Raw genomic sequence first — 23,111 nt, 5'->3', positions numbered from 1 at the left:
CCAGATGGGAATTTGGCGGGAGTGTGCCCACGATCTCCTGGGAGGGAAGACTCCAGCTGGGAGCATCCAACGGGAATGGTGGGACCCCAAGTCTGAGGCTGCCCGTCCCACTGAAAGCATCCCAAGTGCACAAATAAAGGACAAGGCCCTGATTTGGTCCCACATCCACCATTAGGACACATGGTCTAGTGTAGGATGAATGGGATACAATCTTTAGGGCTGAGATGAAGAGAAATGTCTTCACTCAAAAGGTTGTGAATCTTTGGAATTCTCTAACCCAGAAGGCTGTGGATGCTCAGTCGTTGAGTATATTCAAGACTGAGATCAATAGATTTCTGGATACTAAGGGAACCAAGGGATGTGGAGTTGAAGTAGAAGATCAGCCATGATCTGACTGAATGACGGAGCAGGCTCGAGGGGCCGAATGGCCTACTCCTGCTCCTATTTCTTATGTTCTTAGAGGCAAGGCACCACAGCCAAGTCTATTCAACTTTCCCTCAGCAGCTCCATCTGCAAAGTATTAATATTCCAATTCTTCCTGCGTGAACCTTGACAGTGAGTTGTTCGACCATAGGGGCATCGCGTCTGGCCCGATCCTGGCTTTGCCCAGTGACCACACAAAGGCACTATCCAGCAGGTGACCAAACCCATCCTTCCTCTCGAGGGGTGCTGTGTCCCATCTAGTACAGCAAAGTTCAGAGATCAAACCTGAACCCTTCCTACTCACTGGATAAACCTGCTGAGCCATCGCGAAGCCGCAAGAGATTACCACAAACTGATCGAGGAAACGATTTACCTTCACTTGCTCGTCTCCATTTTGTGTGGGTTGTCCCTGGAATTTCTCCCTCAGCTTCCCAATCTCCATCCTCATGTTTCCCATCTCCTGTTCCTTGGTCTGTAAGGTGGTTTCAAGTTCCACCTTCTGCTCGATCAGCCCTTTCCCCTGGGCATCGATCACGGTTACCTTGTGCCGCAGGTCGTGGTTTATCCTCATCAGCCTGTTCTGCTGCAGCTGTAACTGAAAGGGACAGAAGGGCAGGGGCAGCAGTCAGTGAAAGGGTCAGTGACATTGCAATCCCATCCTAAACACAACAACTACTTGAGCAAAACTCTCACCGTCACCACCAGTTCTTACACATACACACACACACCAATAAGAGCCAGTTAGGAATAACAGAAAATGCTGGAAAAACTCAGCAGGCCAGGCAACATCCGTGGAGAGAGAAATAGAGTCAACATTTCAGGTCGAAACCCTTTGTCAAGACTGAAAAAGCACAGGAAATGAAACAGATTAAAAAGGCCAGTTTGGAGGCTGGGAGAGAACAAAAGAGAAGTGAAGAGACATTAAGAGGTATTCAAAACGAAACAAGATGGTGATAGGACTAGTGGAGAGACAAAAGACGGCTCTAGATTAGGTGTGAAATGCGCTGGCCGAATGAGAGACAGCTGCCATGTGGGAGAGAAAAAAAAGGGGGAAAGGCCAAAACAAAGGTGTGGATAAAAAATATATAAAAATGTAATGGGGGCCGAGGTTATGATCTGAAATTGTTGAACTCAATATTGAGTCCAGAAGGCTGTAAAGTGCCTAATCGGAAGATGAGGTGCTGTTCCTCGAGCTTACGCTGGGTTTCTGTGGAACAATGCAAGAGCCTGAGTACGGTGAGGTCTGAGTGGGAATGGGGCGGTGAATTAAAATGACAGGCGACTGGAAGCTCGGGGTCACCCTTACAGACTGAACGGAGGTGTTCCGCAAAGCGGTCACCCAATCTGAAGGGGAGACCAAACGCAGATTGGGTGACCGTTTTGCGGAACACCTCCATTCAGTCTGTAAGGGTGACCCCGAGCTTCTGGTCGCCTGTCATTTTAATTCACCGCCCCATTCCCACTCAGACCTCACTGTCCTTGGCCTCTTGCATTGTTCCACGGAAACCCAGCGTAAGAACATAAGAAATAGGAGCAGGAGTAGGCCAATCGGCCCCTCGAGCCTGCTCCGCCATTCAATAAGATCATGGCTGATCTGATCCTAACCGCCAATCTACTATCACAGAACCATCTCCTGAATCTAACAGAATTAGACACATGAAATAGGAGCAGGATCAGGCTACACGGCTCGAGGAACAGCACCTCATCTTCCGATTAGGCACTTTACAGCCTTCCGGACTCAATATCGAGTTCAACAATTTCAGATCATAACCTCAGCCCCTATTACATTTTTATATATTTTTTTTATCCAGTGAGTGACTGGACACTGAACACTGGCTCCCCACTCATCACCTAGAGCTGAAGATTGAAGCAAATAGTCACACCCCATCTATTGCCCTGGCTTAGTCCAACTAACTCAGCACTGACCAGGGCAAGACCTGGGACCTTCTTGTTTCTATAATCGAAAAGGAAAGGAAAGAACTTGAATTTCGGTGGTGCCTTTTACAACCTCAGGACGTCCCAAAGCACTTTACAGCCAATGAAATACTTTTCAAGTGTAATCACTGTTGTAATGTAGGAAAACAAGACTGACAATGTGCACAGCAAGGTCCCTCAAACAGAAATGTGATAATGGTTGAGGGGTAAATATAGGCCTCAGGACACTGGGGAGAACTCCCCATCTCTTCTTTGAATAGTGCTACGAGATATTTTATGTCCACCTGAGAGGGCAGACAGGGCTTCAGTTTAACATCTCTTCCGAAAGACAGCACCTCCGACAGTGCGGTGCTCCCTCAGTACTGCCCCTCCGACAGTGCGGCGCTCCCTCAGTACTGCCCCTCCGACAGTGCGGCGCTCCCTCAGTACTGCCCCTCCCACAGTGCAGCACTCCCTCAGTACTGCCCCTCCGACAGTGCGGCGCTCCCTCAGTACTGCCCCTCCCACAGTGCAGCACTCCCTCAGTACTGCCCCTCCCACAGTGCAGCACTCCCTCAGTACTGCCCCTCCGACAGTGCGGCGCTCCCTCAGTACTGCCCCTCCGACAGTGCAGCACTCCCTCAGTACTGCCCCTCCGACAGTGCAGCGTTGGGAGTGTCAGCTTAGATTATGGGCTCAAGTTTCTGGTGTGGGGCTTGAAACCATGACTGTGTGACTCAGAGGCGAGAGTGCTAATCACTGAGCCAAGCTGATACCTTGGCTGAGAGTTACACTGGACAATGTCTAGTCATCATGTGACAGGCTGGGCTTCATGCACAATCTGACAGCGAGGATCACTATTTGATCAATGGGGGGGCACCAAAGCTAGAGTCAGGGGTCACTGGATAGTGATCTGGGGTTGGGGATGGGGAAACCCTGCGCGACTTTCTCTTTCCCTTCTCTGGGCCACTGAGGCCAGTTGTAGCCCCTCCCACTACCCTGCTGAGACAAGCTAACTGAATGCAAGCTAAACTTGCGGCTTGGTTATGGCCCAGTTCCACACCACATGGGGTGTTCACGTATCGAGCCGTCCAGCGCCAGCTCCCCAGCAGACAACCTGCTATTCCAGGGGCTGCCTGGGAATTTATACAATATAACTAGTCACCCCTCCCAGTCACAATCCAGCCAGAGTTGGATATTATCGCCATTCCTTGATCGTAACTGGGTCAAAGTCCTGGAACTTCCCATCTAACAGCATTGTGGGGGCACCTTCACCACATGGACTGCAGTGGTTCAAACCGCCACAGAGGTATTTGAACTCCCATTCCCTGGATTACTAGTCCAGTAAGATAATCACCGCACCCCAGAATCTATGCTCCTGTTCTGGGCCTCACTAGCCTGCTCTGCTGGCTCAGAGAGGCGTCAAAGATCCCACGGCACAACAGTAACTGCAATCCAAAGTAACCCATCGTATGTGTGTGAAGCTTTGAAACGTTGCTGAGAGACGTGGTAACGTGCTCTGTAAGTCCAAGTCTTTCTTTATGGCAATGGGCCCCCGCATCACGCAAGGAGGATGTAGCAGCGCCTGGTCTTGTAATGCACTCCTATCCAAAGTGTTTGGCTTTTATCGATGTCGGTAGAGTATCACTAGAACGATGTCTTTGGGAGCAGGTTATCGTGGAAGACCCAACGATAAGACACGTACAAGTGACACGCCCTGCATCGGTGGTCCTGTCAATCTCAGTCCGCGCCGACGGGGAAAACACTTACTGCCTCCACATCCTCGTTTTTCAGAGTTAGTTCTCGGTCTTTAGCTCTGAGCTCGTCCCGCTGTTTATCAACCACCTCCTTTAGCTTCTTCATCACTTGCCGCTCCCTTTCTGACATCCCGGCTAAAAGAGAAGTGAGAAATATTAGCGGAGGACAGTAAGTGAGAGCTGCCGACCAGTTATTCTTTTACTACTCTCTATTAAGTTTTTTAAAATTCATCTTTGGGGATGTGGGCGTTGCTGGCAAGGGCAGCATTTATTGCCCATCCCCGAGCTGCCAGGTTAGCAGTTTTCTACTCTGTATAGCTTGCTAGGCCACTTCAAAGACCTTCTGACTCCGAGGTGAGTGCTACCCACTGATCCACAGCTAAAGCAACATAAAGGACACAACAAAGTGCGATCAGATTGAGTTATCAGATACTTGAATTAAGAGGACTGTATAAATAAGCAAATCTATTGAACTGGTTGTGGCAAATTGGGCACTACTGTGTTTTATGAGGACAGGAACATATCACGTAAAACGTAATATATTATTTTTGAGCTAAAGTGTAGATGCGAGACCCTTTAAGGCTACAGAGATTAATCTCTGTTCAATAATGACACTGAGTTCACACAGCGGTCAATTACGAGACTGCAGATATTCTGGCTCTGGTCCCTGGAGAGCTCCTTTTTTTTTTTTTAAATAGAATTTTTTGGAGGATTGACGCAGAAATTTGATTGTGAAACTTGAAATGTGACAGACAGGAATGTATACCAGACATTGTTTTTATATTCGATCAATTGATAAAATTCCATCTGGTCGTATTACCAGCAGAGTATTAGAATGATTATATATATTGTAGACACAAATGGTATCTGTGGGTGTGAATTCCTCAGCCAGCAAGGCAGCAGTTCAAGCCGCGAGCCTCTGACCTCATAACCTCAGGCCCCGTTCACACTGCCCATTCCTGCCAGTGTGATTCCGATGTCAACCCCACTCTGTAGCAAATCAGTAAAGAGTTAATACATCGGGAAATAATCAGCCCTTGGTTGTGGATACGATCAATAAATATCTGGTGTGACACTCGCTGGAGTCAGTGACCAGCAGAGTTATTCCTCACTGGCTCTCCTTTGGCCCAGTGTCCATGAAACCGATCAGTGTCAAGTTATGGGAAGCTTTGAACGTGGAGCTGAACCCACAGCTCGAGCCCATTTAGGGGGCAATTTGAACCTAACCCACCTGTTGGGAAATTGACGGGATTGGGTGCAACACTGGATTTGCGCCCTGCTCGAATTTACTCTCAGTTGAAGTCAGTGTAATATTGGGCAGGGTGTAAAACCGGCGTTCTGAGGGAGCGCTGCACTGTCGGAGATGCTGTCTTTGGGATGAGATGTTAAACCGAGGCCCCGTCTGCCCACTCAGGTGGACGTAAAAGATCCTATGACTCTATTTTGAAGAGCAGAGGAGTTATCCTCGGTGTCCGGGGCCAATATATATCACTCAATCAACATCCCTAAAACAGATTATCTGGTCATTATCACATTGCTGTTTGTGGGAGCTTGCTGTGCACAAGTTGTCTGCCACATTTCCTACATTACAACAGTGATTACACTTCAAAAGTACTTCATTGGCTGTGAAGCGCTTTGGGACGTCCAGTGGTCATGAAAGGCACTATAGAAATGCAAGTTCTTTCTTTCAGGAGAGGGGAGATCTGCACCTGTCAGTCTGGGCTGGAATTCAGATTCAATCCTGCACACAGACGGTGCTCAAATTCACTTGCGCTAATTATTATGAGGCATTCTGTTGGAGGTAAAAATACCCAGGATATTACTCACAGGGGTTAGATCGCACACTGCAAAATGACTTGACCTTTGGTATTTTAGTGTCTTTTCACATACAGCACGTCAAATACAGGTCAAGGGCTGAGCAGAAGCCTAAAATCTATGTATTGAGATGCAGACTTTACGCTGCAGGTGTCGCACTGTCAGATTTCTGTGTCATACTGAGGATAAGAGTCTCTCCTCAGCAGGCTCCGACCCTTCTCTGGGTGCGTCTAACATCCATTAAGCTATTGAGGCTTTGGAAAGGGTGCAGAGGAGGGCCACAAGATTGAGTCACAGCTGAAAACACCCAGAGAACAAAAATAACTTTACAATTTAATGCCAGAGGAGCGCTCAGATGTTCAGATGACAGCTTTTGAATTCTGTTGCTATTTTAGTTCACATCACATCGCAGGATACTGAAAAAGCAGCCTATCGTTACAATGCACTTCAAAACGTCACTCATTGTTTGAGGCATTTTAGGATAAAGCATGCGACATAAGTGCGGGTATTATTAGAAGAGGCAAAGTTTTACATTCATATTCAACAATCTGACCAAGAATGGCCTTGTGTGTCAAAGAAAAGTGCGTCTGGATACATCAAATCCATAATTTTGCTAGAAACAACTTGCATTTCTATAGCGCCTTTCATGACCTCAGGACGTCCCAAAGCGCTTTACAGTCAAAGAAGTACTTTTGGAGTGTAGTCACTGGTGTAATGAGGGATACGTGGCAGCCAATTTACACACAGCAAGCTCCCACAAACAGCAATGTGATAATGACCAGATAATCTGTTTTTGTTATGTTGGTTGAAGGATAAATATTGGCCAGGACACCGGGGAGAACTCCCCTGCTCTTCTTCGAAATCGTGCCATGGGATCTTTAACGTCTACCTGAGAGAGCAGACGGGGCTTCAGTTTAATGTTTCATCCAAAAGACGGCACCTCCGACAGTGCAGCACTCCCTCAGTACTGCACTGGAGTGTCAGCCTAGGGTTTTGTACTCAAGTCTCTGTAATGGGACTTGAACCCACAACCCTCTGACTCAGGCGAGAGTGCTACCCACTGAGCCAAGGCTAACACAAGAAGGAGATAGCAAGATGGATGACTAAAAGCTTGGTCAAAGAGGTAGGTTTTAAGGAAGGTCTTAAAGGTGGAGAGAAAGGTAGAGAAGTGGAGAACATAAGAAATAGGAGCAGGAGTCGGCCATTTGACCCCTCGAGCCTGCTCCGCCATTCAATAAGATCATGGCTGATCTTCTATCTCAACTCCACTTTCCTGCATGATCCCCATATCACTTGATTCCCTTAATATACAAAAATCTATCGAGAGGTTTAAGGAGGAAATTCCAGAGTGCAGGGCCTGGGCAGCTTAAGGCACCTCTGCCAATGGTGGGGTGAAGGAAGTGGAGGATGCACTGGAGGCCAGAGTTGGAGAAATGCAGAGTTCTCGGAGGGTTGTCAGGCTGCAGGAGATTACAGAGATAGGGAGGGGCGAGGCCATGGAGGGATTTGAAAACAAGGATGAGAATTTTTTTTTCTTTTTAAATCGAGATGATGCCGGACCGGGAATCAATGTAGGTCAGCGAGCACAGGGGAGAGTGATGGGTGAACGGGACTTGGTGCGAGTTAGGATACGGGGCAGCGGAGTTTCGGATGAGCTGAAGTTTACGGAGGGTGGGAGGTGGGAGGCCGGTCAGGAGTGAGTTGGAATAGTCGAGTCTGGAGGTAACAAGGGCCTGGCTGAGGGTTTGAGCAGCAGTTGAGCTGAGGCAGGGGCGGAGCAGACAATGTGGAATTGGTGGTAAGGGAACAAAGTTTGTGGCGGGGACTGAAGACAATGGCTTCGGTCTTCCCAATGTTTAATTGGTGGAAAATGCAGCTCATCCAGGACTGGATGTTGGACAAGCAGCGTGACAAATCATAGGCAGTGGAGGGGTCGAGAGAGGAGGTGGTGGCAAGGTAGAGCTGGGTGTCGTCAGCGTATTGACCATTTGAATAAGTGAGTTAAATAGATTTATATTTTATTTCTATTTTGCAAACCTAGGTTTTTCCCCCCCTCAGTTGAGAGTGCTGTACAATAACCGGGAGTTGGGACGTCATCGCTTGTATTGTGGGCCCCACCAGAGGTAAGAAGCACCTCTGCCACTGGGTGAGTGGAAATTTCATCCAATTAAATATCGGGAAGACCAAAGCCATTGTCTTCAGTTCACACCAAAAACTCCATTCCCTTTCCACTGATTTGAGCTCTCTCCCCGGCAACTGTCTAAGGCTGACCAAGTCTGTTTGCAACCTTAGTGTCATAGTTGATCACGAATTGAGCTTCCTACCTCATATTCATTCTATCACAAAACCGCCCATTTCCACCTTTGTAATAACAACACAAAATGCTGGAAAAACTCAGCAGGCCAGGCAACATCCGTGGAGAGAAATTAGAGTCGACGTTTCGGGTCTAACCCTTTTTCAAAACTGGAAAGGAAATGAAATAGATCGAAGGCAGGGCTGTGATAGAACAAAAGAAGTGAAGAGACATTAAGAGGTATTCAAAACCAGACGAGATGGTGATAGGACAAGTGGAGACAAAAGACGGCTCAGATTAGGTGTGAAATGTTCTGGCAGAATGAGAGACAGCTGCCATGTGGGAGAGAGAAAAAAAGGAAAGGGGGGGGGGGGGGGGGAAGGGGAAAACCAAAACAAAGGGTGGATAAAAAAAATATATAAAAATGTAATAGGGGCCGAGGTTATGATCTGAAATTGTTGAACTCGATATTGAGTCCGGAAGGCTGCAAAGTGCCTAATCGGAAGATGAGGTGCTGTTCCTCGAGTTTACGTTGAGCGTCTGTGGAACAATGCAAGAGGCCAAGGACGGTGAGGTCCGAGTGGGAATGGGGCGGTGAATTAAAATGACAGGCGACCGGAAGCTCGGGGTCACCCTTACGGACTGAACCTTTGTAATATCGCCCATCTCCTCCCTTACCTCAACTTATCTGCTGCCGAAATCCCTATCCATGCCTTTATCACCTCTAGACTTGACTGTTCCAACGCACTCCTGGACGGTCGCCCTAGTCCTACCCTCCATAGAATTATAGAAAAATTACAACACAGGAGACCATTTGGCCCATCAAGTCCGTGCCATTCGGAAAAGAGCTACCCAGCCTAATCCCACCTGCCAGCACAAGGTCCACAGCCCTGTAGGTTACGGCTCTTCAAGTGCACATCCAAGTACTTTTTAAATGTGATGAGGGTTCCTGCCTCTATCACCCTTTCAGGCAGTGAGTTCCAGACCCCCACCACCCTCTGGGTGAAATTTTTTTCCTCATCTCCCCTCTAATCCTTCTACCAATTACTTTAAATCTATGCCCCCCTTGTTCTTGACCTCTCTGCAAAGGGAAATAGGTCCTTCCTAGCCATTCTATCTCGGCCCTTCATAATTTTATACACCTCAATTAAATCTCCTCTCAGCCTCATCTGTTCCAAGGAAAACAACCCCAGCCTATCCAATCTACCCTCATAGCTAAAGTTTTCCAGTCCTGGCAACATCCTCATAAATCTCCTCTGCACCCTCTCCAGTGCAATCACATCCTTCCTGTAATGTGGTGACCAGAACTGCACACAGTACTCAAGCTGTGGCCTAACCAGTGCTGTATACAGTTCTAGCATAACTTCCCTGCTCTTATATTCTATGCCTCGGCTAATAAAGGAAAGCATTCCGTATGCCTTTTTAACTACTTTATCGACCTGTCCTGCTACCTTTAAGGATCTGTGCACTCCAAGGTCCCTCTGTTCCTCCACACCTCTCAGCATCCTCCCATTAATTGCATATTCCCTTGCCTTGTTGCCGCTCCACAAATGCATTACCTCACTCTTTTCCGGATTGAATTCCATTTGCCACTTTTCTGCCCAATTGACCAGTTCATCAATATCTTCCTGCAGTCTAAAGCTTTCCTCCTCACTGTCAACCACACAGCCAATTTTTGTATCATCTGCAAATTTCTTTATCATGCCCCCTACATTTAAGTCTAAATCATTAATATATACTACAAAAAGTAAGGGACAGAGTACCGAGCCCTGTGGAACCCCACTGGAAACAGCCTTCAGTCACAAAAACTCCCCTCAACCATTACCCTTTGCTTCCTGCCACTGAGCCAATTTTGGATGCAATTTGCCACTCTCCCTTGGATCCCATGGGCTTTTACTTTTTTGATCAGCCTGCCATGTGGGACCTTGTCAAAAGCCTTGCTAAAATCCATGTAAGCTACATCAAACGCACTGCCCTCATCGACCCTCCTTGTTACCTCCTCAAAGAATTCAATCAAGTTAGTCAGACACGACTTTCCCTTAACAAAACCATGCTGACTGTCCTTGCTTAATCTATGTCTTTCTAAATGAAGGTTTATATTGTCCCTCAGAATTGATTCCAGTAATTTGCCCACCACGGAGGTTAAACTAACTGGCCTGTAATTGCTCGGTTTATCCCTTCTTCCCTTTTTAAACAATGGTACAATGTTAGCAGTTCTCCAATCCTCTGGCACCACTCCTGTACCAGGGAGGATTGGAAAATGATGGTCGGAGCCTCTGCAATTTCCTCCCTTGCTTCTTTTAATAGCCTCGGATATATTTCATCCAGCCCTGGCAATTTATCTACTGCTAAACCCCTTAATACTTCCTCTCTTACTATGTTTATCCCATCCAATATTTCACTATCTTCCTCCTTAACTTCATCGTCGGCACCGTCCCCTCACCATTTTGCTCCCTGATAGGCCCTACTCTTTCCTTAGTTATCCTCTTGCTCTTTATGTAATTACTAGCTGGAGTGCCCGGCGGTGCCGAGGGTTTTTTGAGGGCATGTTGTTATGAAAAAAGTAGAAATAATATTATATATTCTATACTCTTCTTGGCTTTCTGCAGTCTTGAGCTCACGAGATACCTGATATAGGCTTCCCTTTTGTGCCTTATCTTACCCTGTACGCACCTCGTCATCCAGGGGGCTCTAAATTTGGCAGTTCTACCCTTTTTCTTTGTGCGAACATGTTCACCCTGAACTCCATGCATCTCCCTCTTGAATGCCTCCCACTGCTCTGACACTGATTTACCTTCAAGTAACTGTTTCCAGTCCACTTTTGCTAAATCACTTCTCAACCTAGTAAAATTGGCCTTCCCCCAATTTAGAACCCTTACTCCTGTTTTTTCTTTGTCCTTATCTATAATTATGCTAAAACTAACTGAATTATGATCACTACCACAAAAATGCTCTCCCACTGATACTCCTTCCACCTGCCCAGCTTCATTCCCTAAAACTAAATCCAGAACTGCACCCCCCCCCCCCTCTTGTTGGGCTTGTTACGTATTGGCTAAAAAAGTTCTCCAGAATGCAATTTAGGAATTCTGTGCCCTCTATACCTTTTACACCAGTAGTATCCCAGTTAATATTGGGGTAATTGAAATCCCCCACTATTACTGCCCTATTGTTTTTGCACTCGTCAGAAATTTGCCTCGAAATTTGCTCTTCTATCTCCCTCGGACTGTTTGGGGGGTCTATAGTCCACCCCCAGCAGTGTGAGCGCCCCTTTTTTGTTCTTTAGTTCAACCCATATGGCCTCATTTGATGATCCTTCTAACATATCATACCTCCTCACAGCTGTAATTGTCTCTTTAATCAAAATTGCGACCCCCCTCCTTTTTTATCCCCCTCTATCTCGCCTGAAAACCCTGTAACCAGGAATGTTGAGCTGCCATTCCTGCCCTTCTTTCAGCCATGTCTCAGTAATGGCTATAATATCACACTCCCACATGTCTATTTGTGCCCTTAGCTCATCCCTTATTTCATAGACTCCTTGCATTGAAGTATATACCATTTAGCATTGCCAAACTGCCTTGCTGTCTATTTCCTAGCCCTTGTTTCCTCTGCCTTTCAAACTCGCTTACACCCAAATGAGGCCATATGGGTTGAACTAAAGAACAAAAAAGGGGCGCTCACACTGCTGGGAGTGGACTACAAACCCCCCAAAAACAGTCCGAGGGAGATAGAAGAGCAAATTTCGAGGCAAATTTCTGACGAGTGCAAAAACAATAGGGCAGTAATAGTGGGGGATTTCAATTACCCCAATATTAACTGGGATACTACTGGTGTAAAGGGTATAGAGGGCACAGAATTCCTAAATTTTCTGTCCTCTATTTCCAGCTTTGCCTCTCTCCCTTCTGAAAATACTCTCAGGTTCCCATCCTGCTGCCAAGCTAGTTTAAACCCTCCCCAACTGCACTCGCAAACCCCCCCATGAGGATATTGGTCCCAATATACATAAACTTGAGGGCATCCAAAATTCTGTCGCCCGTGTCCTGACTCGCACCAAGTTTCACTCACCAATCTCCGCTGTGCTTGCTAACCTATATTGGCTCCCAGTTAAGCAACACCTTGATTTTAAAATTCTCATCCTAGTTTTCAAATCCCTCCATGGCCTCGCCCCCCTCCCTATCTCTGTAATCTCCTCCAGCCCGATAATCCCCCTAGACCTCTGCGCTCCGCGTATTCTGCCCTCGAGCATCCCTGATTTTAATCACTCCATCATTGGCGGTCGCGCCTTCAGCTGCCTAGGTCCTAAGCTCTAGAATTCCCTCCCTAAACCTCTCCGCCTTTCTACTTCTCTTTCCTCCTTTAAGACGCTCCTTATAACCTACCTCTTTGACCAAGCTTTTGGTCACCTGTCCTAATATCTCCTTATGTGGCTCGGTGTCAATTTTATTTTGATAACAACTTGTATTTATATAGCGCCTTTAACGTAGTAAAACGTCCCAAGGTGCTTTACAGGAGTATTACAAGACAAAAACATTTGACACCGAGCAACAAAAGGTTAGTGTGCAAAATTAAAGCACAAGGGAGAAAAGGATACACCAAGTAATTACAAGCCAGTAAGTCTAACCTCGGTGGTGGGAAAATTATTGGAAAGAATTCTGAAGGACAGGATAAATCTTCATTTAGAAAGACACGGATTAACCAAGGACAGATTTGTTAAGGGAAGGTCTTGTCTGACAAACTCGATTGAATTTTTTGAGGTAACAAGGAGGGTAGATGAGGGTAGTGCATTTGATGTCGTTTATATGGACTTTAGCAAGGCTTTTGATAAGGTTCCACATGGCAGACTGGTCACGAAGTTAAAAGCCCATGGGATCCAGGGCAAAGTGTCAAGTTGAATTCAAAACTGGCTCGGAGACAGGAAGCAGAGGGAAATGGTTGATGGGTGTTTTTGTGACTGGAAGACTGTTTCCAGTGGGGTTCCGCAGGGCTCAGCACTAGGTCCCTTGCTTTTTGTGGTATATATCAATGATCTAGACTTGAATATAGGGGGTATGATTAAGAAGATTGCAGATGATACTAAAATCGGCTGTGTGGTTGATACTGAAGAAAGAAGCTGTAGACTGCAGGAAGATATCAATAAATTGGTCAGGTGGGCAGAACAGTGGCAAATGGAATTCAATCCGGAGAAGTGTGAGGTAATGCATTTGGGGAGGGCTAACAAGGAAAGGGAATACACTATAAATGGTAGGACACTGAGTAGTGTAGAGGAACAAAGGGACCTTGGAGTGCATGTCCACAGATCCCTGAAGGTAGCAGGCCAGGTAGATAAGGTGGTTAAGAAGTCATACGGAATGCTTGCCTTTATTAGCCGTGGCATAGAATACAAGAGCAGGGGGGGTTATGCTTCAACTGTATGTGCACTTGGGATGCTGCAGGGCTACAGACCAAGAGCTGGGAAGTGGGATTAGGCTGGATAGCTCTGTTGGCCGGCGCGGACACGATGGGCCGAAATGGCCTCCTTCCGTGCTGTAACTTTCTATGATTCTATGGATTGGGGGTAATATACTGGCATGGATTGAAAATTGGTTAACAGACAGGAAACAGAGAGTAGGAATAAATGGATCTTTTTCGGGCTGGCAGGCGGTGACTAGTGGGGTACCGCAGGGATCAGTGCTTGGGCCCCAGCTATTCACAATATGTATCAATGATTTGGAGGAGGGAACCAAATATAATATTTCCAAGTTTGCTGATGACACGAATCTAGGTGGGATTGTGAGTTGTGAGGAGGATGCAAAGAGACTTCAAGGCGATTTAGACAAGTTGAGTGAGTGGGCAAATACAAGGCAGATGCAGTATAACGTGGATAAATGTGAAGTTATCCACTTCGGTAGGAAAAACAGAAAGGCAGAGTATTATTTAAATTGTGATAGATTGGGAAATGTTGATGTACAAAGGGACCTGGGTGTCCTTGTGCACCAGTCACTGAAAGCAAACATGCAGGTGCAGCAAGCAGTTAGGAAGGCAAATGGTATGTTGGCCTTTATTGCAAGAAGCATTGAGTACAGGAGCAAGGATGTCTTCCTACAGTTGTACAGGGCCTTGGTAGGACCACACCTGGAGTACTGTATGCAGTTTTGGTCTCCTTACCGAAGAAAGGATATACTTGCCATAGAGAGAGTGCAGCGACTGATTCCTGGGATGGCAGGACTGTCGTATGAGGAGAAATTGGGTCGACTAGGCCTGCATGCACTAGAGTTTAGAAGAACGAGAGGGGATCTCATTGAAACGTATAAAATTCTGACAGGGCTAGACTGGATGGAGGGAGGATGTTTCCCCTGGCTGGGGGGTCTACAACAAAGGGGCACAGTCTCAGGATACGGGGTAGGACATTTAGGACTGAGATGAGGAGAAATTTCTTCACTCAGAGGGTGGAGAACCTGTGGAATTCTCTACCACAGAAGGCTGTGGAGGCTAAGTCACTGAATATATTTAAGAAGGAGATAGATAGATTTCTAGACACAAAAGGCATCAAGGGGTATGGGGAGAGAGCGGGAATATGGTATTGAGATAGAGGATCAGCCATGATCATATTGAATGGCAGAGCAGGCTCGAAGGGCCGAATGGCCTACTCCTGCTCCTATTTTTTTTCTATAAGGAGAATATATGGGCAGGTAAACAGAACTTGGTGCGAGTTAGGACACGGGCAGCCAAGTTTTGGAGGATCTCAAGTTTCCGTAGGGTAGAATGTGGGAGGCCAGCCAGGAGTGAGGTAACAAAGGCATGGATGAGGGTTTCAGCAGCAGATGAGCTGAGGCGGGGCGGAGACAGGTGATGTTAGAGGTGGAAATAGGCGGGCTTAGTTATGCCGCAGATATGTGGTCAGAAGCTCATTTCAGGGTCAAATATGACACCAAGATAATGCTCCTGCGAAATTACTTTGGACGTTTTATTCGTTAAAGGCACTATATAAATATAATTTGTTGTTGTTGGGCTGGCCCTCCCTCAGTCTCGTCCTGCTGAGGTGGGCGAAACACAAAAGGGTCTGTGAGCGACACAGTTGACCCAGAGACAACCAGCCAATGCAGCCCAGAAGAATGAAGCTTCAGGCAAGGAGGAGAATCGAGACCGAGGCCCAAGACTCTAGACAGAGGAGAGGGTTCAAATTCTCAAAACGACCATGGCGGGATTTGAACTTGTATTCTCTGGATTATTAGTCCAGTAACATAAACACGACACCACCGTCCCCCGACTGTGCAAGGGGGAGTAAACTGGGACACCTGAAGAGGCAAAATAAAATACATCTGCCACGGATTATGTTGCTCACACTGTCTTGTCAGCTGTCTGTGAATGCGTTTTGCTTTTAACTCTTGAATATCTTGGTTGTGTTAATTAGAATCATAAAATAGTACAGTACAGAAAGAGGCCATTCGGCCTATCGAGTTTGCACCGGCTCTTTTGAAGAGCAATACAGTTAGTCCCGCTCCCGGCTCTTTCCCCGTATCACTGCAATTTTTTCTCCTTCAAAGTATTTATCCAATTCCCCTTTGAAGGCTATTATTGAATCTGTATCCACCGCCCTATCAGGCAGAGCATTCCAAATCCTAACCACTCATTGCGTAAATATTTTTTTCCCCATGTCGTCTCTGGTTCTTTTGCCAATCACCTTAAATTGGGGTGATTTATTGTAAATATAAGCATATAATTTCAGCACCAAACACATAACTATGTTCCACACAGAATCATTGTGCTGAGTTTCGCTGGGTGAGGGAAGGAATCACTTCAAGCAACCGATCAGCAACGATTAGCGAATTCAGAAAACTATTTTTCTTTTACCTTCCTGTTTCAGGATTTCTTCCTCGGTCAGGTTTACGTCTTTGTGGGAAAGGTTGGTCATCAGCTGTTTGTTCTCCTCCTGAAGCTGAGCGATCTGAGTAAGCAGATCCTGAGCCTCCCCTCTCCACACATCCTCGACCAGCACCAGCTCCTGATCAAAGACAGCACCATTAGAAAGTTCATCAAACTCTGGTCCTCTACACCCGCTGTCCTCCCACACTGGCGTCTCACAATGACTAGGCCAAGAGGTTAGACTATTCATTGGTCACTCTATGACACTTCAGAGAACGCCAAGTATGCACAGTGTGCAAATAAGAGTTACAGGCATCATGGAGAAAGTAGAGGAGGCAAACCTTTGTTTACCTCAGTAACTTGATCAACAATTTTATGAATATAGGACATTTGACCATTAACTAATTAATAAACTGAATTACTGGCAGATCTCATAGACAAGGGTGATCAGGGTCCCAAGCACAGCCGTTAACTGTAGTTATATAGAAATTACAGCACAGAAACAGGCCATTCTGCCCAACTGGTCCGTGACGGTGTTTATTCTCCACACGAGCCTCCTCCCATCGCTCTTCATCTCACTCTATCAGCATATCCTCCTAAAAGTTGCTAACAGTGATGAAGTTTCAGACCATTGCTCCAGTGTCCCGATGGAGAGATAACCTGAACAGGTAAATCCAGGTATTGTAACTATGCTCCGCTCCACTGACACGAGGCATCTCCTTGTTTCGCCCTCCAGTATTGGCCACTTGTCCAGCCACATCATTCCTGCCGAGTTCCCTCTGCCCTACCACCACCCCCTCTCCGCATTCAAAAACCTCCTCCAAACCCTGCTCTTTGACCCATGACTTTGGTCCCACACCCGAACCTTTTCTTTTCTCTTCCTCTGGTTGACATTCATGGTTTTGCCTTCTGAAGACAAAGCGTTTTTAGATGTCTTCCTTCACGAGGAGTGCAGTAGTTTCTTCGACAGCACCTCCCAAACCCATGACCTCTACCACCGAGAAGGACAAGAGCAGTAGGTGCACGGGAACACCACCACCTCCAAGTTACACACCATCCTGACTTAGACATAGAAAACATAGAAGATAGGAGCAGGAGTAGGCCATTCGGCCCCTCGAGCCTGCTCCGCCATTCAATTCGATCATGGCTGATCATCCAAACTCAGTACCCTGTCCCTGCCTTCTCCCCATATCCCTTGATCCCTTTAGCCTCAAGAAGTATATACAACTCCTTCTTGAATATATTTAATGAATTGGCCTCAACTGCCTTCTGTGGTAGAGAATTCCACAGGTTCACCACTCTCTGGGTGAAGAAATTCCTCCTCATCTCTGTCCTAAATGGCTTACCCCTTATCCTTAGACTATGACCCCTGGTTCTGGACTCCCCCGCCATCGGGAACATCCTTCCTGCATCTAGTCTGTCTAATCCTGTTAGAATTTTATAAGTTTCAATGAGATCCCCTCTCATTCTTCTAAACTCCAGCGAGTATAAGCCCAATCAACCCAATCTCTCCTCATACGTCATTCCTGCCATCCCAGGTATCACTCTGGTGAATCTTTGCTGCACCCCCTCCATGGCAAGAACATCCTTCCTCAGGTAAGGCAACCAAAACTGCACACAATACTCAAGGTGTGGTCTTACCAAGGCCCTGTACAACTGCAGCAAGACATCCTTGTTCCTTTACTCGAATCCTCTCGCTACGAAGGCCAACATACCATTTGCCTTCTTATCCGCCTGCTGCACCTGCATGCTTACCTTCAGCGACTGGTGCACAAGGACACCCAGGTCTCGTTGCACTTCCCCTTTTCCCAATCTATTGCCGTTCAGATAATAATCTGCCTTCCTGTTTTTGCCACCAAAGTGGATAACCTCGCATTTATCCACATTATACTGCATCTGCCATGCATCTGCCCAATCACCCAACCTGTCCAAATCATACTGGAGTTTCTCGGCATCCTCATCACAGCACACACGCCCACCCAGCTTTGTGTCGTCTGCAAACTTGGAGATATTACATCTAGTTCCCTCGTCTAGATCATTAATATACATTTTGAATAGCTGGAGTCCAAGGACCGATCCCTGCGGTACCCCACTAGTCACTGCCTGCCACTCGGAAAAACACCCGTTTATTCCAACTCTTTGCTTCCTGTCTGCCAACCAGTTCTCTAGCCATGTCAGTACCTTGCCCCCAATCCCATGTGCCTTAACTTAACACGCTAATCTCTTCTGCGGGACCTTATTGAAAGCCTTCTGAAAGTCCAAATGCACCACATCCACTGGTTCTCCCTTATCTATTCTACCAGTTACATCCTCAAAAAATTCCAGTAGATTAGTCAAGCACGATTTACCTTTTGTAAATCCATGTTGACTTTGTCCGATCCTGTCACTGTTTTCCAAGTGCTCCGCTATTACATCTTTTATAATGGACTCTAGCATTTTCCCCACTACCGATGTCAGGCTTACCGATCTATAATTCCCCGTTTTCTCTCTAGCACCTTTTTTGAATAGTGGGGTAACATTAGCTACCCTCCAATCCATGGGAACTGTTCCAGAGTCTATAGAATTTTGGAAGATGACCAGCAATGCATCTACTATTTCTAGGGCCACTTCCTTGGAAATATATTGCTGTTTCTTCATTGTTGCTGGGTCAAAATCCTGGAACTCCCTCCCTAACAGCACTGTGGGAGTACCTTCACCACACGGACTGCAGCGGTTCAAGAAGGTGGCTCACCACCACATTCTCAAGGGCAATTAGGGATGGGCAATAAATGCCAGCGTCGCCCACATCCTGAGAGTAAAAAACAGGCAAGAATGGCTGAATATCATAGATTTGTCTATCAACAAACCTGGCATTTCTCGGTCAATTTGATCTTTTATTTTTAAAGAGAACAGGTCACATTATTACAAGATAAGTACGTCCTCTCCCCAGTAACTGAACTCAACACTTGCCCCATGAAACCTTCCCCTAGACAAATAGAAGGGTGGTTATTCAATCCTCCATTTTATCGCCCATGTTGCTATCTTGCTGCCATTCCTCTGTACAGAGTTTTCTTCCAGTGACCCAGCTTAACACAAAGACGATAATCTAGACTGAAGCCAGTCAACAAAAAGAGGGGAAGATATATTACACTTCCCATTAACTACAGACCATTTGATAGTCTGTGCTGGCGACGGATGAGTCAATAATCAAAACACGGCTGTCATCTGATCTCAATCGTGGCGGAGATTGGAGCTTCACAACTTGTCCACATGTCCCTGGGGTGGGGAGTTTGAGAGAAATCAGCCAGCGTTCTGGGTCTGATCATCATCCCCTGACCCATGCTGGAAACTGTGCGTGAACAGATGTCGGGTGAAGTGTAAACAGTCCCAGGATCTCTGGAACAGGCTGCCGTCTCGTGCGGTGGACGGCGATTCGCTGAATTCCTTCAAGCAAGAGCAGGACCTGTTTCTAGCTAGGGCGGAGATCACCTCGTGCAAAAGGATGGGTACTGCAAGGAATTATCCTGAACTAGTTTCGATTGCCTAAAGGGTTAGGAGAGGAAATTCCCAGATTTTTTCCCCCTAATTGGCCCGGGTTTTTATCCTTTTTATGCTTTCTCCGAGGAGATCTCATGGTTTCGGGTGGGGTGGAGATTCTATATACAGTATTGTGATACACAAGGAATCGCAGTTGTGTGGGACAGGCAAACCAGAGGGTCTTTTCCTGCTCGTCATTGTTCATCTGCCATATGCTCAGTGGTGAAATAGGCTTTGGCAAAGGCTCAGTGAGAACAGGCAGTCGGGGGAAAGGGGGGGGAAGCAGAGGGGCGACAGCCCCAAGGGAGCACTCGCCACAAGTCAGCACCTTCAGACAAGGACGGCGAGAAAAAGAGGAACATTGAATAATTCAGAGAGTGTCTGCATCCGATGAAGCCGGGAGTTGTAATTACCAATCCCGACATTTAGTATCTCCGATTCGTCAACATTACAAAACACGAGAGATTATTGCCCACAAATTCACTTGCCAACTAAACAGCAATTAAACCAACTGACACCCCTGCGCATCAATTAGTCATCATTTAACATACAGAAAACTGCAGGATGGTAAGGTTGTGTTTGTTACTGAATTTGTGCAATTAGGGTCAATGCAAACAGGAACTGCAATCGACAGCAGCTTGTGTGTACGGTGATTAGATTTTCAGACACACATGGCAGTTTTAGAAATACTGTTTAATAACTGATTATTAAATGATTTTCTTATTCATTTACTGGATGTGGGCATCGCTGGCAAGGCCAGCATTTATTACCCATCCTAATTGCCCTCGAGAAGGTGCTGGTGGGCCACCTTATACAACTGAGTGGCTTGCTAGGCCATTTCAGAGGGCAGTTAAGAAAGAGTCAATCCCTTGGCTGTGGGTCTGGAGTCACATTTCCTTCCCTAAAGGACATGAGTGAACCAACAGGTGCATGGGAACACCACCACCTCCAAGTTCCCCTCCAAGTCACACACCGTCCTGACTTAGAAGTATTTTGGCCGTTCCTTCATCGTCGCTGGGTCAAATCCTGGAACTCCCTCCCTCACAGTGCTGTGGGAGTACCTTCACCACACGGACTGCAGCGGTTAAAGAAGGCAGCTCACCACCACCTTCTCAAGGGCAATTAGGGATGGGCAATAAATGTTGGCCTTGCCAGCTACGCCCACAGCCCATGAAAGAATTTTTAAAAAGATGGGTTTTTATGACAATTTCAGGGTCAGCATTACTGATACTAGCTTTTTTTATTCCAGGTTTATTTAATTAACTGAATTTAAAATTCCCCAGCTGGCATGGTGAGATTTGAACTAATGTCTCAGAATCAGTAACCCAGGCCTCTGGATTACTAGTACCAGTAACATAACGACTATGCTACCGTTCCCCTTTATCCCAGTAGGACAGCCAGTTACCCAATCACACCCTTCAGGAAATAACTCTCAGACAGGAAAGCTGTTTATGTGCAGATAGGCGGCTTTATAATCAGGATCAAAACACAGTACAAGTGTCAAAATGTGTCTCTAATGTCCAGTTGCGATGTGCTAAAAAATAGTGCCCGGGATGCAAGTGGCTGGATGTAGTTGGGTGTTTACTCAGTTACCTATTAGTGACCATGTCAAGTATTTTCCTCCCAGCCAGAGTTTATTCTGGGAGTTGGCTCGATGCAGGAGCTGCTGCCAGTTGTTTAGATGCGTACGTCATCCCATAATCACAGCTCAAGACCAAACATGCAATCATGTTAAAATGGGCCTGTGACTGGCGTACTGCTAAAATTACATCAGAAACTCCAATCATTCAAACGAATTCAGCCTGCTTTTTATTCTAACTTTCCAAAAGTTAGACTGTTTTCTCATCAGATAACTCTCTGTGCAAGAGGAGTTTTGTGTCAGCCGTGGCTTCGTGGGTAATACCCTCGCCTCGAAGTCAAAAGGTCGTGGGTTCAAGCCCCACTCCAGAGACTTGAGCACAAAATCTAGGCTGACACTCCACTGCAGTACTGAGGGAGTTCAGCACTGTCGGAGGGGCAGTACTGAGGGAGCGCCGCACCGTCGGAGGGGCAGTACTGAGGGCGCGCCGCACCGTCGGAGGGACAGTACTGAGGGAGCGCCGCACCGTCAGAGGGGCAGTACTGAGGGAGCTCCACACTGTCGGAGGGGCAGTACTGAGGGAGCGCGCACCGTCAGAGGGGCAGTCCTGAGGGAGCGCCGCACCGTCAGAGGGGCAGTCCTGAGGGAGCGCCGCACCGTCAGAGGGGCAGTCCTGAGGGAGCGCCGCACCGTCAGAGGGGCAGTCCTGAGGGAGCGCCGCACCGTCAGAGGGGCAGTCCTGAGGGAGCGCCGCACCGTCAGAGGGGCAGTCCTGAGGGAGCGCCGCACCGTCAGAGGGGCAGTACTGTCGGAGGGGCAGTACTGAGGGAGCGCCCCACTGACGGAGGGGCAGTACTGAGGGAGCGCCGCACTGACGGAGCGGGTAGTACTGAGGGCGCGCCGCACTGACGGGGGGGCAGTACTGAGGGAGTGCCGCACTGAGGGCGCGCCGCACTGTCGGAGGGGCAGTACTGAGGGAGCGCCGCATTGTCGGAGGGGCAGTACTGACGGCGCGCCGCACCGTCAGAGGGACAGTACTGAGGGTGCGCCGCACCGTCAGAGGGGCAGCACTGAGGGAGCGCCGCACTGTCGGAGGGGCAGTACTGAGGGAGCGCCGCACCGTCAAGAGGGGCAGTACGGAGGGAGCGCCGCACCATCAAGAGGGGTAGTACTGAGGGAGTTCAGCACTGTCGGAGGGGCAGTACTGAGGGAGTTCAGCACTGTCGGAGGGTCAGTACTGAGGGAGCGCAGCACTGTTGAAGGGGCAGTACTGAGGGAGCGCCGCACTGACGGAGGGGCTGTCTTTCGGATGATCCCCCTCTGCACTCAGAGTCATAGAGTTATACCGCACGGCTAGAGGCCCTTCGGCCCATCGTGTCCGTGCCGGCCATCAAGCCCTGTCTAATCTAATCCCATATTCCAGCATTTGGTCCGTAGCCTTGTATGTTATGGCATTTCAAGTGCTCATCCAAATGCTTCTTCAATGTTGTGAAGGTTCCTGCCTCCACAACCCTTTCAGGCAGTGAGTTCCAGACTCCAACCACCCTCTGGGTGAAAAAGTTCTTTCTCAAATCCCCTCTAAACCTCCCGCCCTTTACCTTGAATCTATGCCCCCTAGTTATTGACCCTTCTACTAAGGGAAAAAGCTCCTCAGTATCCATCCTATCTATGCCCCTCATAATTTTGTACACCTCAATCATGTCCCCCCTCAGCCTCCTCTGCTCCAAGGAAAACAAACTCAATCTGCCCAGTCTTTCTTCATAGCTGAAGCGCTCCAGCCCTGGTAACATCCTGGTGAATCTCCTCTGCACCCTCTCCAAAGCGATCACATCCTTCCTGTAGTGTGGCGACCAGAACTGCACACAGTATTCCAGCTGTGGCCTAACCAGTGTTTTATACAGCTCCATCATAACCTCCTTGCTCTTATATTCTATGCCTCGGCTAATGAAGGCAAGTATCCCATATGCCTTTTTTT

The 23,111-nt window shown here is 47.4% G+C and overlaps 1 protein-coding gene across 1 annotated transcript in view; it reads right to left on the bottom strand.

Moving 5' to 3' along the window:
- Positions 1-520: 520 nt before the first annotated feature.
- The window catches only part of LOC147103504 (RILP-like protein 1), a 36,814-nt gene continuing 14,223 nt past the window's right edge, over positions 521-23,111 (bottom strand). The window contains exons 2-4 of the mRNA XM_085962167.1: positions 16,030-16,180; positions 4,108-4,229; positions 521-1,018 (exon numbers count right to left, since the gene is read on the bottom strand). Of these exons, the coding sequence (XP_085818293.1) occupies positions 521-1,018; positions 4,108-4,229; positions 16,030-16,180 (771 nt within the window). The remainder of the gene's footprint in view (positions 1,019-4,107; positions 4,230-16,029; positions 16,181-23,111) is intronic.

This window comes from Somniosus microcephalus, chromosome 19 (genome assembly GCF_052327205.1).
Source record: "Somniosus microcephalus isolate GS21.2 chromosome 19, FLI_Smic_1.0, whole genome shotgun sequence".
Taxonomy (NCBI): domain Eukaryota; kingdom Metazoa; phylum Chordata; class Chondrichthyes; order Squaliformes; family Somniosidae; genus Somniosus; species Somniosus microcephalus.
The sequence above is the reverse complement of the archived record's forward strand: the minus strand, read 5'-3'. Positions and strand labels throughout refer to the sequence as shown.